General features: G+C 37.3%; 1 protein-coding gene and 1 non-coding gene across 2 annotated transcripts; both read right to left on the bottom strand.

Annotated features, from left to right (window-relative positions):
• Window positions 1–3,412: 3,412 nt before the first annotated feature.
• On the bottom strand, window positions 3,413–3,484 carry TRNAW-CCA. The gene has a single exon. It is a non-coding gene; the product is annotated as a tRNA-Trp (tRNA).
• A 255-nt stretch (window positions 3,485–3,739) lies between these two features.
• LOC110877878 (MACPF domain-containing protein At4g24290) lies at window positions 3,740–10,700 on the bottom strand. The gene is made up of 7 exons (XM_022126099.2): window positions 9,658–10,700; window positions 8,259–8,497; window positions 7,882–8,083; window positions 6,970–7,038; window positions 5,600–5,786; window positions 4,621–4,787; window positions 3,740–4,520 (listed from the first exon to the last, which is right to left on the bottom strand). Exons 1-7 carry the CDS (start codon window positions 9,943–9,945, stop codon window positions 3,825–3,827), a joined length of 1,848 nt encoding a protein of 615 aa, XP_021981791.1. The 5' UTR covers window positions 9,946–10,700; the 3' UTR covers window positions 3,740–3,824.
• Window positions 10,701–16,780: the final 6,080 nt, after the last annotated feature.

Raw genomic sequence — 16,780 nt, 5'->3', positions numbered from 1 at the left:
TCAGCATAAAAATGCCGGCGAGTACATAGGTTTTATGAAAATCAAGATTCATGACTTAGGTTTAAGAAAATGTTTAACCAAAAACTTGTCATAAATCCAGTTTAAGTGTTTGCTTTTATAAAACGTTTGAAAATCGATGATAGATAGGTATAGTTAAAAAGAATGATGTAAGGTTAAGTGAATAACCAAGTAAAAAGGAGTTTGTATAAAACAAACTGTTTTGTAAAACAATGTCTCGTGAAAAATATGTTATTTGTGTAAAAATGTATAAGTCCAAATGAATGATTTAAATAACGCTACGCCATGTAATATAATACAAGCACTTATATATAGGAAGTACCAGCGGCGTATCCACCATGCTTGTATCACATTACACACGTCTCGTTACTCAAATCACTTACCCACATAAACCACCAATGTAAATTGCCCATGTCTAAACCGTTGTCAAATGTCAATCAAGTAATGTGTAAACAAAATGTCATGTATGGCAAGTGAAATATGTACTAACCAAACCATAGGTAAGAATGCACAAACAATGTACTAAGTATGCGACGGATGGACATACATAGCATGATACAAAGCATAAAATGTCTTGTAAAACGGTGTACTAAGTATGCACACAATGGACATACATAGCATGTGATGTAAAATGTACTAAGTATGATGAACATACATAGCATGAAATGTTATGTAAAACGATGTACTAAGTATGCACACAATGGGCATACATAGCAAAAACATAATAAAATCATGTACTAATAGTGTACTATTGAACATAGCAAGTATATGATATAAAAGCATGAAATCATGAAAGTAACAAGTAGGCACATGTGTTTCACCCCAAAATGTTTGAAAAACAGTAAAAGAGGGGTCTGTGTACTCACTTGAGGGTGCTTAGAAGTCTTAGGATAACCACCAAGCAAAGCTAGAAGATCACGAAATCAAACGGCACCTATATAGGTATCTACATTAATAAACGGACCTATCGGAGGATCGGGTAGTACAAGGGTTCGTAAACCAAATAAGTATGGGAACTTATGTAATATGGTTTAACAAAGCCTACGTACTAAAACGAAACCTATCCTAAGTGCTTTTGACCCATTACGACCCGTTTAGGTAGCTTACGCCACTTTAACGCGTCGTTTGCGTAAAACGCGTTTGGAATGCCTAACTAGTCCTATGACAAGCAAGATATGCCTTAACATGTTTAATATTGTTGCTAAATCAGTTTAGATGTCAAAATTTAAGTTACATATGCTTAAAATGAATTTATGCGTAAAAGGGCATTTTGGTAATTTTCCTAAGGCATAAGAATTACTTATAATACAACTACTTAAACGACGTGACCATAAGGTATAACCTCAAAAGGTTATTCCCTATACAACTATGGTCACCTAATGTGTTTGGTCGGATCCTAATGATTGACCAAATGGGTCGGCTTCGAAAGTATAAGCGATTGATTAGATCGCTTACCTTTACGACCCTAAACAAGCACAAATCTAAAAGAGACGAGCTAAACATGCTAGAACATGTTTAGTAAAGTTAGAAAACAGGTTTGGTATTAAAACAAACGGTTTTAATACCCTAGAGTAGTTTGGTTACAAAATACGCGAGTAAACGCATTTTGGCCGAAACTACGACTCGTCACTGAGCCTAGATAACGTGGAAATCAGTAGGTATAGTCATTAGGGACTATAACCATCGTGATTACGCTCACGTTATGAAGTTCAAATGAACTTCGCGTTGACCTTAAACTGGTCAAAGCAGAAAGTCAAACGCAGTTTGACTTTAACGATAAAAACGAATGAAAAGAATGAAAGAATACTTACAAAAGGTCCCCGCAAGCTCTTGATCCGATTTACTCTCAGGTATGAAGCATAAACTTCAACTTAGAGAGCCAAAATCAGATTCAAGTGTGCTTTGGGAAGAAAGTGAGGGTGGGTATTTATAGATTTCCTTGAACCGTTAAGATCGTTCGTCGAAAAACGTGATTTAATCTCAACCGTACACATGTGTCCATGGTTTTGTAATACCATGGGCACCCCTAGAATGGCCCATAGTATTTTATAAACTATTAAATACCAGCCCATGGTTTTGCAAAACCATGGGTTAAAACCATCAACCCTTCAAAATTGGACTAGGTTCATTGAATCTAGTCAGAAATTTCAAAAATGGCCCCTGCACTTGTAAAACTTGATTTTTTTGCACTTTTAAGTCCCGTTAACCCCATTTCAAGGCTCTAAAATAAAGTTAATGTATAGGGATCTTAAAATATGCTCAAAACATCTCGGATGTCGGTTCGTTTGGTCGTACGGTTGCGTTGTTCGGTTAATTACGAAGGAAATCGTAATGAACGCAAAAACGATCCAAATTACGCGACGAATGCAATTTTATCATGCCAATCACTAAAATAAAATATTTTAATGATTACATAAATTTTTGGATGTCCGGATATATTCAGAACGTAAGATATGCGCGAAAATGCAAACTTATGCACTTTTTGACGCTTTTAGTCCTGAATGGCATAAAGTTTATTTTAGCACACCGAACACCTCAAAGCCTATTTCTAAGCTATGTAAAGGATATTTAGGGTGTGTTTAACTTATGATCAAGTTCCGGAAGGTCTGTTACAGTACAAATTGACATACTTTCGCAGTTTGTCGAATTTAGTCCCTGTAAGCGAATAAACTTGATTTCGGCATACCAAACCATCCAAAACTTATTTCTAAGTTATGTAAGGGTTATTTAAGGTATGTTAAGCCTATGTCACTGTTCCAAAGTGTTTGTTGCATTAAACTGGTTATTTTTACGCACCAGATCGCGTATAACCTTCCAGAAAGCGATTTAAAGCCCGAAATCGAACAAGAATTAATATGTGCAAACGATACACATATTTATACAAATCCCAAGCATGAAATACAATATTTCATTGGTTTGATATTTGTTTGATGGTTGGAGTGACACAGGTGTCACAACAACAACCTTTGCTCTTTCGAAAACAACTTCCTTCCCTTTTGAAGTCGTGATCTCCTGTCGACACAACATTAAAGTTGACCATATTCCACCGATTCCATCCTTCCATCATACACCCTCATGTCGCTCACCATCACCGTTGTTTGATTATCCCAAAAAATTATACTAAAAGCCGAAGAAAAAAAAAACGAAGTCATTATGATAAAGTGTAATGAGTTAAACACTAAGTAGACGTAGAATTTAATGTAAAAGAATTCAAGTTAAAAAAAAAAACATAAAAACCATATGATTATAAAGTATTGTTAGTACACATATTAGTGTGAAGTTGATAAAAAAACATGAAATAGCCACCACCGGAGGAAATGCAAGCTTTGTAGACTATGAGAAATAGTGTAAGGAGCGTTTTGAAACTAAAAATTTAAGGGAATTAACAGGGGATTGAACCCGACGTGAATCGAACACGCAACCTTCTGATCTGGAGTCAGACGCGCTACCATTGCGCCACGGATCCCTTTGTTTAACTATCTTTAAATCATTCTTTATATAATACACTCTACTTCAAAAGTCAGTCAAAATAATACAGTAAATGCATTTAGGTATACTTACAGTTGGATGTAATAACCAAACCTACAAACTCTAATCAGTATTTTGGTTTTTACATGTCCATAAATGATTGATTTCGACTACATTTTCAAGTTATATGAGAAGTCGGGTTTTTCTACTCGCATGTCATCAAACCAACCAAGATAGAGATGAATGACCACACTAAAAAAACAAAACATTATATTACCATGCCATCTCAAAACATCGAGTTTTAAACAACCTACGAATTACCCCCTAACCCCGACATTCTAAAAGGGTTCAGACCCCGCTTCATCTTCGTCATCGGGTAAGATTACAGTTAACAAAGAATACTTGACTCTAAGCGAGATTTTCCCCTTATCCACTACAAGTCTAGCCCCCGAGACCACCCAATACCCCGGTGAGTCTTGTGGGCCCCGCGTCATTTCCGGTGTGTCAACAAACTTCAGCAGCTTCGATGCTTGAACGGGAGTAGGTGGGCCCCCTGGGTATACAGCCGAGTTTATGTTGACCTCGGCTGGCTGAGGCTGCGGTTTCAGGATCGCTGTGAAATGGTGGCTTATAAGCGTCGATATAAGCCCTGATTTTCGGGCTAACCCGGAAGATCCATCCCATTCAGGATTCTTGATTGCTGCTGCACCAAGTACTGTCGAGAAGCGGAGCCGTAAAAAGAGGACTTTTTTAAACCCGTAATACCCGACATGTAGGTGGGCCCCGGTTATGATTGATAACTCGTCTTCGGATTCGACTGGTGCCGTGCAGACATGGGAGAAGTGTTTCCATTGAACTTTCTCGTAGTATCTATGGTCGTATGATTCCTCGTTATAGTTTCGGTTTATGTCGTCTTGTAGCTGGAAGACGTTCGGGAGAGAAGAGAGATGTTGCATGTGGATCGCTAAGTGGTTGCTTCTTTTACCTTCGAGATAAAGCCGGAGACCCGTCACCGGTCTCTTACCCACGTCCACCTGTTCAGCAAATTTTCAGAAAAAAAAGTTAACCAGGTCAACGAACCAGAATATGTTAAGTTGTTGATCCAAATACTAAAATTTTTATTTTTGTCATTACCGGATTGGTGTTCACGTAGAGCTTGGGCCCGAAAAAACTGAACTGCAAAGAAGGCGTACTTCTCTGCTTACGTTGTGGACCGAGGGGCAGATCACTGAACACTGGGGCCCACTGTCTCGGTAACTGGAATTCCAGAAACTGATGGAGCTCTTCGATTGGCGGTTTATCTGTAATGAACCATTTTAAATACATTCGGCTATCCAACCCATTAACTTATGAATGACCCGATTTGTAGGCCTGTAAACGAACCGAATGTTCATGAACTTGTCCGGCAGGAAGTTCGTTTATGCTCATTTATTTAATAAATGAACGAACATGAACACACGTTTTGTTGGTTCATTTATATTCGTGCGCGTTCGTTTATCTTCGTTCATTTGTGTTCGTTTATTTACATTATTTTATGTTCGTTTCAATTTAAATAGATAAGTATTTATATTTATATAAATATTAAACATAAACGGTTAGTAATTGGGATTTCTAATAATAAAAATGGGGTTTCCAATGGAATTTGTCGTAGTTAATTACTAATTTATATAAAAAATATTTTATGTTCAGTCATTATGTTCTTTGTGTTAATTTATGTTTGTTCAGTTATGTTAATTTGTGTTGTTTATTGTTTGTTGAATCATGTTCGTTTAAGTTTGTTTGTTTATGTTCGTTTACGTTTGTAAAGTGTTCGTTTAGGTTTTAAATAAATGGGCACGAACATGCCCATTTTCTTAATAAACGAATATGAACAAAAAATGTGTTCGATTATATGTTCGTGTTCGGTTAAAGTTAAATGAACAAACACGAACATGCATGTGTTCGTGTTCGTTCGGTTCATTTACAAGCCTACCAATTTGAATTATGTTTGATCTCTAGACAGGCCATAATCAAAAGTGTTTCAAGTCAACCCAGCCCGGCCCACACAAATTGTTTGGCCTGTTTACCAAATTGGTGCAGAACCAAGTGAAATAGAACGAGAAATGTGGCTCACAGCGTAAGTAGAGATTTATGGCGTGACTCAAGTATCCACTTCCTGAAACGCCATTCAGCAATGAGGTTATTGGAATGAAGGACATTGTGATGACGTCAGGCTCTAACTGTACGCTATGCAACCACTCGTTATGCTTTAGGTTCGGAGCATCACTCCCGCCTCTCCTTTTGCAAATGCTTACAAGATCCTGCAATCAAATTGACATCACGAGTTAACCACACATCCACACACACATACACATATACATATACATATATAAGTGTAAAGATCAAATACAAATGGATCTTAACCATAGTCACAGGAAACGTAGATCCCCCCTCGAATCCCGAATCGGTTCGGCCGTACCAGAATCGGGTACAGAATCGAACCATTCGGCCTGGGTTCGCGAACCAGATCGGAAAACAGGCCGTACCCGATTATCATAATGCTCGTTCCGAATCACTGAAAAACGTGTTTCCGATTGAAAAAATCGCCGTTTCGGAACGATTCGATTCGTGTACCAGTCAATAGATGCACGAATTGGAAAGGTGTTTAAACACTTTTCCCGCCTTTTTAATGGATTATGCTATGAATTATGCTTATGAACTGCTTTTGTTTTATGAATTTTCTGTTATGAACTTATGAATTATGATTATGGTTATGAAATGCTTTTGAATTTTGGATATGATTATCAAGTTTGTTTTTCAGATTGGATTTTTTTATAAACTATATTGTAACAATTGTTTTATATACGATACGACGTACCAAACTATATGGTACGCCGTACCGCGTACCGAATTGGCGTTCCGAATGAACCTACCCCCCTCGTATTGAATTTTAAAATTTCACGAACTACGTACCCGTTTCCGTTCTGCGAACCGGAGCGAACCGCAATCCATGTGACTATGGTCTTAACATGAGAAGTGAAGGAAGGAAATTTTTTATTTTATTTTATTTTTTTTGAAATATTTTTCCCATCTACTTAAGCATATGATGTTTAGTTGCAAAATGTAAAAAAAAGAAAATCATGTATTTACTCTAGTAGAGTAATCATGTGTAATTACTCTACTAGTGTAAATACACAGTTTTTTCTAGATTCTGAGACTAAAATATGTGCTTAACAAGATCGGGAAAAAATCCCTCCACTTCTCATGTTAAGCCCATTTATATGTTAAGACCCATTTGTACCGGAACCTAACCCTACATATATATACATGAATCGTGATTGCTCCCTCTTTCTAACCATTCCATCATCTTACTGATCCAACGGTTATAAAGTGGTTTGCATTTGACGCCACCACTATGTATTACTGTGTTAATGTGTGTGTGCATAAAACAAACGACATAAATTCAATTGGACTATATAATCAAAAATAAATGTAAATGGATACCTCTTTATAAGAATAAGAGCTCGAGGGGTCGGTATCTGCAAATCTTAGCCGCTGCTCTCTTATGTCATACTGAAACAAAATTAACAAGATTGCCATTTACATAAGGAAGGAAAGAAACTGGATTTAGAGACACGAACATCAAGAAGTTATGTTAAAGAAATGCATAATGGGTACAAAACCGTCATGTTACAACATATACGAAATGTTCCCTCGATGAGTCCAGAGTCCTAATTTATGTCGCACATAACTAAGCCCTACACTCGCAATAGACCTAAGCCACTGCAACAAAGATTAGCTTGAATGTGAAACTAGTTGGAATGAGATTATCTGTTATTGGAATATAAAAAGAAAATAGGCATGGTTGTCCCCGTCACCCGGTCCTACTTTTTTCAATTCTTTTGTTTAAATATTTAATTACTTATAATCAAAAACACCTCTACCTACCCTTAGTTTCTCTACATATTAATAATAACGTCTGCCATTTTCTTTGATAATAATTAGATACAACTCTGTCTGTTGAAGACAATGAAGACAGGGGTTCAATTTCCATACTAGTTTATTTAAGTGTCATATAAAGATAAGATAAAATAAAGTATAAAATCAGTTTATTTAGACACTAGCAGGACCTACTAGTTTACTATTACTACTTATCTAGAGTTTATTTTGGAAGTATTAAGAACAAAATATGAAAAACAAAAATTTTGAAAATGACAACCCGACCTCTGAATTCTGAAACGTGTCAAAATCTAAGAAGAGTCTAAGTCTACTTTGTAAATTCCTATAAGATGAACAGGTGAAGCCTAAAGGGTAGTTAAAACCAGATATCGGGCACTTCTCGTCAATGGAGATAGCAACATAAAAGTTAATATAGATAGCAATATATATAGACACACATAGAAGATACAAAAATACCTTGTCATGTTGAGAAGCATGTTCAGAATCAATGACATATTGTTCATCAGAGTCCAAGAATCTTTTGTCTGCCATTGCCTTTAACTTTTTCTGTACATCAGCAGGTTGGAGGGATGATGCATGCTGCTGCTTCATATATATCACGTCTTTACCCCCCATCTTTACACCCACAATTACATGAGTGCCAAAATTTTCAATAAACCTGCAGAAATAACAGAACAAGATGGAAGATCTTGTTATCACGAAATATATAGACAAACAATACAAATTCTTATATTGTTAAGAGTGGCGGTTTCAACTCATTTATAGAGAAACGGGTCAATCTAGGTTAGATTTGTTGAAACAGGTCAAATGGGAAGGATTGTTCTGAAGCTCACCTTGCTAACAAAGCAGGCTCCCATGAGGATGGGACAGCTTTCTTGACATGATCACAGAGTACCATCTGAGATTTTTCTAATGCCACGGTGTACAACGAAATGAAAACACCGTCAAAAGCAAGGGTTTTAGTACTGGATGCATCTTTCTGCCAACTTCCCGAATATTCAAACATTGCATTGAAGAGGCCTGAAGGAATTTTTCCGGTTAACGATAATTCCTGGTTGAATTGCTCTGACATCTGCACAAAAAAAAAAAAAAAAAAAAAAAAAAAACCTTACACACAAGTACACAACCAACATAATTAAAAAAAGATGGACCCAAGAAACAGAAAAAAGTCTTTAGTTATATGATCATCATATAAGGTATATATATAATATGAAGAAACTATACGCTATATAACCAGATGATGTTATGTGCATAAGTTATAAGCCGTTTTGTACATTTTATAAGCCAAACAACCAAGTTTTTTTTTCTAAAAGGGACCGTAGAACCAAAGGAATGACCTGTTTGGCTGTTTGGGCGGTTTGTTTAAACCTAACCATGAACACTCCTATGCATAATATTCAAAAAAACAAAGATTTTCAACATATATATACCTGTCAGCCGGGTTTATTATCTGTTATAGTTATTATTAGTTAATTTATTATTTGTCTTTTAAGTTGGTCTGTTAGTCATTGTTCTATCTCTAGTTTATATATTAGGATAGTTATTGTCATTTTCTCGTAATCTTGTGCTTTGGTTACACCTTTATATTTAAAGAGGTGAATCATAGTTGATTATTATATGAAAAACTACCCTGAATTCTATCATGGCATCATAGCATTATTTCTTCAATTCTGTTTGATTTTTTCTTCTTCTTACAAGGGGGCATGTTTTCCGAGTTTATTATATATCTACTATAGTTATTATTATTTGATTTGTCATTTATTTGTTTGTTAGTCATTTCTCTAGTTTGAACTTTAGGATAGTTGTTGAAAATTGACGTTCCCTCATTATGTTGTAATTCGTTTACACGTCTATATTTAGAAAGGTAAATCGATCAATGCATGAAAAAACCCTGTATTCTATTTCTACCCTTTACCTCCCCACCTACTTATCCAACCCAAATGGAAATTAAAACAATTTAAAAAAAAAAACAAAGAAACCTACAAACAGTAAACACAATCATATGTGCACATGCACAACAGTTGAACAACAATAATGTCAAAACAATTATATGAAGGCCTCCCATGTGTCCCATCCATACCAAAAAAGACCAAAAAGTATCCAATTCAAGCAACAAACGATCATCATATAAAGCAAATTCAAACACCATAATTACAACAAACGCATCATTACATACAAACTACCAACTATAACCACAAAACCAGTAAAATCATCCATTTCATAATTCCATACCTGCTGGAACGAAAGAACATCAGACCGAAACCGAGTTCGCTCGCCTTTATCACACTTGATCGATTTAGAAACATTAGGGATTACCAGTCCACCAGGAAGCACAATGTCCCTACCTTCATCCTCATCAATTTCAATCAACCGATGATTCTGATTTTTATTATTACCATCATCCGAACAATAATCACCTTTCCTATACTTCAACCTAAGATCTAACGAGATATCATAACCACATCCAATCGATTGAATTGCTACATTTGCAGCTTCTGCAGCCGGAAGCTTAAGCGCCATTTTCAACTTATTTTTGTTCAACAACTGCGAGTTTAATCGACAAATTCAACTCGATTGAATCGCAACATTTGCAGATTCGACAGCTGGAAGTTTATATGCCATTTTCAATCTAAAATTGTTATAAAAACTGCGAGATTAATCAACAAATACGTCTGCTTCAATCAAGATGTGAACTTCAAATCGATTAATTCGCCACTCGAAATCATTCAATAATCTGCGAGATTAATCGACAAATTCACATCGATTGAGTAACATTTGCAAATTCGACAGCTGGAAGTTTAAGCGCCATTCCAACTGGATTTTTTTCAAAAAAAAAATTGCGAGATTAATCAACAAATACGTCTGCTTCTAGAGGTGAACTTCAAATCGATTGAATCGCAACGTTTGCAGATTCAGCAGCTAGAAGCTTAACCGTCATTTTCAACCTGAAATTGTTCAAAAATGCGAGTTTAATCGATAGAATTCAAATCGATTGAATCGCAGCTTGAAATTGTTAAAAAACTGCGAGATTAATCAACAAATGCGTCTGCTTCAAGAGGCGGATTTCAAATCGATTGAATCACAACAATTTGAGCATGAAAATGTTGAAAAAACTGCGAGATTGATCTGCAAACGCGTGTTGTTGAAGAAATGGATTGCGTTTTGAAGAGGAAGAACCCTAGATCTGTTAAGAGTGATTTGGGGGATTTTGTAGTGCGAGTGAAAAGCATGAGAGTGTTGAGTGTGGAGTGTTGACTGTGAGTGAAGAGCTTTTGACTCACGATGCAGGTTTTCTTTTAAATAGTATTTATTTTGTGGATTTTGTGGTGGAATGGAATTGATACGAGAGTGAGTGGGTGATTTGAATATTATTTTACATGAGCACATCATTAGATTTATTGAGCCAATAAGTTGCACTTTTAAGATTCAAAGTACTCAAGTGTCATCAAGTTTAATATATCATTTAGGTAGCGTTTGGTATGAAGGAATGGAAGGTGGAATGGAATGGATCATTCTGATGGAATGAAAATAAACATGTTTGGTTATCATTGGTAATGGAATGGAGCATTCCAAGGGAATGTAACTCCTTCCAAATATAACAATTTCCATTCCTTGGTATGTAGGTGTTTTTTTCCATTCCTTCAAGGAATGGAAAGAAATATGTTGTTATTATTATTATTATTATTATTATTATTATTATTATTATTATTATTATTATTATTATTATTATTATTATTATTATTATACTTTTATTTGTATTTATATTTATATTTATTAATATTCATACTAATATTAATATATATGAAAAATCTATTATTAATTTTTTTATCATTAATATATTATTATTATTATTATTATTATTATTGTTGAGTCAATTATATTTTTGTCGCTTTAATACAGTTGTGTTTACTTCATCTTTTTTTTTTATCAAATTGTACAAAGTAATGATTCATTCTATTCATATATGAGTAACCAAACATCACAATGGAATGGAATGATCCATTTCATTCCGTTGTCCATTCCATTCTCTCATCTATTCCATTACCCCATACCAAACAGACCCTTAAAATATAGATGCATGTAGGGCTCTAAACGAATCGAACGAATACGAACGAGGCTTTGTTCGTGTTCGTTCGTTAAGGAAATAAATGTGTTCATGAACGGTTCATGAACACTTATTGAAACGAGATTTTATGTTCATGTTCGTTCATTAAGGAAATGGGCGTGTTCATGAATACAAGCGAACACAAATAAATTTGACAAACGCGATGAAGGATAAAGGTGGATGGCCCAGAGAGTAGCACTAGAACTTGAATCCCTTATTGTGGAATGGAGGTAGATCATATTCGTCGATATAAATAATGAGAAAAGAAAGGGAAATGGTGCATAAACAAGATGAAAGAGGGTTTCCTAGTTTAATTGTTAGGGTAATGATATAAATAAAAGTTTGATAGTATAAAAGTATATATAAAATATATGAAAGTATAGAAATCTTTAATTAAAACACGAACATAAACGAACGCAAATGAACGAATGTTCACGAACACCTTACCGAACGTTCAAGAACACAATTGAACGAACGAGACCTTTGTTCATGTTCGTTCATTTAACTATTCGAACGGAATTTCTTGTTCATGTTCGTTCGTTTATTAAACGAACGAACATAAACGAACTTCTCACCGAACAGTTCACGAACTATTCGTTGAACGTTCGGTTCGTTTACAGCCCTAGATGCATGCATTAAACAATATTAGTAAAGGCAAAGCCTTTAGATATTTTAGGAGGAAGAGATATTGGGTTTAAGTCTTACAAACGACAAAAATAAAAGAAATTTGTCGTTAAAAAATGCATGCATTCCTATGAAAAGGAATAGTTAAAATAAAATGTAATAAAAGATTAATAAACTGTCAAACACAGGTTAATATTTATTGGACCTAGACGCTTAAAAATGGACTAAAGCATAACACGAAAATTGGGTTGTTTGATGTGTAAGTTTGTATCAAATCTAATTTCCCTTTGCGTGTGAAACCTCCTGCCCAGCCGCAACCAGAACATGTGGGAGAGCACACCCTTTTGTCCGCAGGTCCAAACCCTTCAACCCCTAAAAGGGTAAGTCCCTCACTGCAAGCCAGGTTCACTAGTCAAAGGTTTCTCCTTTGAGAAACCTCTTCCACTATAAAATGCGGACCATGATAGACATGCAAACCACTCCAGAATCAGTAGGAATCATCCTAACTCTCTGATTCTTCCTCTCCATCTCGAGAACTAGCTTCATGCTTGCTTCTCTTCTTCTTCTCCCATGAAAGCTTGTTTCTTACAAGTTCTCTTCTTCGCACTAAATAATTAATCTTCTCCAACAATTGCTTTCTGGGTTGATTTCTAATCAGTTCAGAATCTAAGGAGAATAACAATAATACTAGTGAACCTCTCTCCACGTCTTGCAAACGTGGGGGGACCCCACGACCTGCGTTAGGCTAACTGAAACCTTGAACCCTTTTACCCCGAAGATATCGCTACAGGCCTTGGTCTTGTATTTGTTGTAGCAACAAGTTGGCACCCACCGTGGGGCTACACCGCTTACTTTATCTTAAAGACCAGTTGTGTAGCTCTATTTTCTCTTTACATCATGTCTGAAAGTGAATCTCCCGGCGAGGTAAATCAGGTACCTAACAGCACCGATTTAACACCAAATTTTGGTCGGATCTCACCGGTCAAATCTACACTTCTTTCTACTCCCGGAAGTACTCCACCGGGAACTATGTTCCCGGAATTCACTTCTTTTCAAACACCAACCCCATCTCGATCAGGGGTTACATCTCCTCAAATCGGTGTAATGTGTACACCGGAACGCATAGATCTAACACCCGAGGGAGTAGCTAGAACTTTCTTACAACTGAGATCTCTTCTCAACTAGCATGTGAGCCTAGAAAGGAAGAAAAGGGTAAGAATGAGACTAAATTATGAGAAGTTTAAACCCTCATTATCACCTGGCCCTCCATCTCTTCCTTTTAGCAGCTCACGTTCAGCCACATCTTACCTTGAAGCTGGTCCTAGTGCGACAGACCAACCACTCAAGCCCGTGAGCTTTTGGGAGGCCAAGTCCAACCGCTTTTCCCTTATTTACCTCCCGAACCGTTACAACCGGTGCACCTATTGGGCATGAAACCACTCTTGATCGATTATGGCAAGTCACCAACTTCAAGTGTTCCCCCTCCCATTGCTACTTCGTGGTAACAAGCCATGGCCACCCTGCCTTTGGCTCGAGGTATGGTCATGAGCACATCGATGGGAATGCCTTATACAATACCATCAGAAAGCCTTCAAGGCTTTAACCTTATGCCCTAGCTGATGACACCGATGATGGCATAATTTCCTTTGCAGCACGTGAAAGCTGGATGATGACACAGAAAGCCTTGAAGGCTTTAACCTTAATTTCATCAACCAAGTGCCAACCATTCACCAGGGTACCTCAAGCGGTAACCTAGCTTCAAGGGTAGTAAAATACCTCTCAAAACCTTACAAGCCCAACAACTTGTCTTGCTTCTTCCAACAAATTGTTGAGTACGAGTTTCAAACCCAGATAAAGATGCTATTACGGTGCTAAAGACCACCTCCAAATCTTCGTCGGGGTTGCAAGGATTGAAAAATGGCCCAGCCCCTAATGTTGTCTCATGTTCATGCAAACCCTTAAAGGATCTTCACGCATATGGTTCAATGACCTTCCTGAACGAAGCATTCAGACCTTTGACGATCTTAGCAAAGGTTTCCCATGACGACGTGATGATAAAAGTCTTAGAGACTTCACCAAAGATAAAAGAAGGAAGGTTTAACTTACGCCGATGAAAAGATTAGGGTTGCAGGGTTCATGAATGCTAAATTCCAAATGTCTCACAAGAGACTTCAATAAATGGCTGCCCAAAACCCTTGAAGAAGCACTCAAAAGAGCTGAGGCCCACATTCAAGGAGAATAAGTTGTAGACATCAAAGAACAAAAATAAAAAAAATAATAAAATAAAAAATAACTCTTAACCGGAGCTTCCAGTATGGCTCTTATGAAAAACGGTTCAAAGGATCGGATTCCAGAAGGTCTGAATGCCGGAACCCTCCAAGCCGAGAAAAAACCATAAACTTTACAGCCTTAACCAAGATTCCGCAAGAGATCTTGGCAACCGAAGAGGTAAAACACAGCTTCCGCCCTCCTCAACCTCTGCCAAAAAACAAAAGATTGAAAAAATCAAGCCAATATTGTGAGTTTCACGAATAGAAAGGTCACCATATCAATGATTGCTTCCAATCCACAAAGAGGATCAAAGCAATCGTCAAGTCCAAACTGGCTCACTTGGTTAAAGGGATCAAGGACAAGATGGTTGAAGAAAAAACAAAGTAGGAAGTGAACATGGTCGACCTTGAAAACAAAGCTTCCCACAAACGCCATCATTTCAAGGCATGGGAACGTCAATATGTTTGTTGCCCACCACCAGAAGGAGAGTTGTTTTCAAACCCCCTGGTGATGGAATCCAACATAGGAACCATCAAGACACAAAAGGCTTACATTGACACCGGTGCAACCACCAAAATCATGTTTGAGAAATGCTTTAACCCTCTCAGTGACGATGAACGTTCAAAGCTTCAACAGTCTGAACCCTCCATCGAAGGTATCGCAGACATACCTATCAAGCCTTTAGGCTAAATAACCTATAATGTTTGTTCAACGAGAGAACAAAGGGACGAACCAAACAACTCACTTTTGGGGTGATCAATATCCCTCCCAACTATGATATCATCGTAGGAAGGCCATGGCAAAGTGTGTTCAGAATGGCAGTTTCAGTTGGTCAAGGCATTGTGAAGTTTCCCACTAAAAAGGGATAGCAACCCTTCAACCTATCCAAGAAGCTTTTGTGGTTGAAGGGGAAAGATCAAGAAAGTATGAATACGATGAACAAGGGTAGGACATAAACCCAAAATATCCTCAGCAGGGGATAAGGGTAAACACTAACCTTTCCAAGGAAACCCTCTTATACCTTGAAAAGCTGCTCTTGCACTATGTCTTTGCTTAGTGCCCAGAAGATATGACCGGCATCCCTCGTAGCATTGTTGAACATGAGTTATGGATCCAACCTGATGTTAAGCCCATTATACAAAAGAAACGGAGTTAAGCCCCTGAAAGAAGTCTTGCAGAGTGCCAAGAGATGGAAAAGCTTGTTCTTGCCGGAATCCTTCGAGAGGTCAAATATCAATCATGGGTGGCCAATTCGGTAATGGTTCGAAAACCCGACAAGTCTTGGAGAATGTGTATCGATTTTAAAGACTTGAACAAAGCATGCCCAAAGGATTGCCACCCGCTGCCCCAGATATACCTCAAGGATAACTCGCTCAGAGGCTTCCCGTTCAAGTGTTTTCTTGACGCCTAAAAGGGTTACCATCAGATCCTAATGAAAGAAGAAGACGAAGAAAAAACCGCATTACACACTGATAAAGGTATATTTTGCTATCAAAAAACGCCTTTTGGTTAAAAAAACACAGGTGCCACTTATCAACGCCTGTTTGACAAAGCATTTGCCGGACAAATCGGCAAGAACATTAAAGCTTATGTTGACGATTTGGTGATCAAGAGCAAAACGGAATACCAAATGCTCGATGGCATACAAGAAACTTTCCAAAACTCGAGAAAGACCAACATGAAGCTTAATCCAGTCAAGTGCTCGTTTGGTTTTGAAGAAGGCAAGTTTATAGGGCACATCACGGGGAAACAAAGCATAAAAGTCAACCCTCAAGGGATGTGCTAACAAGAAAGACTCTCGATGGAAAGCTTACCTCAAAAGGAAGCCTTCAACCAAATGAAGCAACACTTGGCTTCACTCCCAGCCATTTCAGCTCCAGAAACAAGGGGAACGATCTATGTCTACCTTTCGGTTGCTGAAAAGGCCATAAGTACGGCTCTGATCATTGAACGAAATAAAGTTCAGATACCCGTTTGCTTTTTTAAAACTTCAAAATTAGCAGAAATCAAATATCCTTCTTTGAAAAAAACTTACTCTAGCCCTAGTCCAAACGGCTAGAAGGCTTCAAAGGAACTTTCAGTCACACCCGATACAAGTGGTCACTGACTAACTTATTAAGAATGTGCTTGAAAAAAAAGAAAATTCCGGACGATTAGCCAAATGGGTTGTGAAACTAGGTGAACACAAAATCACCTATGTCCCAAGAAAAGCCGTCAAAGCTCAAATCTTGGTTGGCTTCATCTTGTAAGTCCCTTGACAAACCATAACATGAGTTAATACAACTATAGCTGAATCCTTCACCCCTGATACCTGGAAGCTTTTTACCGATAAGGCTTCCAGTATCGAAGTGTCAG

This window comes from Helianthus annuus, chromosome 9, assembly GCF_002127325.2.
Source record: "Helianthus annuus cultivar XRQ/B chromosome 9, HanXRQr2.0-SUNRISE, whole genome shotgun sequence".
NCBI classification, from domain to species: Eukaryota; Viridiplantae; Streptophyta; class Magnoliopsida; order Asterales; family Asteraceae; genus Helianthus; species Helianthus annuus.
This window is presented reverse-complemented; position numbering and strand designations above follow the sequence as displayed.

What these genes read in the sequence shown, in the direction of transcription:
- LOC110877878 (XM_022126099.2), bottom strand. Translation starts at nt 9,945, where the DNA reads ATGGCGCTTAAGCTTCCGGCTGCAGAAGCTGCAAATGTAGCAATTCAA. An exon ending in ATGTTCTTTCGTTCCAGCAG is followed by an intron (nt 8,498 to 9,657) that starts GTATGGAATTAT and finishes TTTTTTGTGCAG; the next exon opens with ATGTCAGAGCAATTCAACCA. An exon ending in ATGCTTCTCAACATGACAAG is followed by an intron (nt 7,039 to 7,881) that starts GTATTTTTGTAT and finishes ATTTTGTTTCAG; the next exon opens with TATGACATAAGAGAGCAGCG.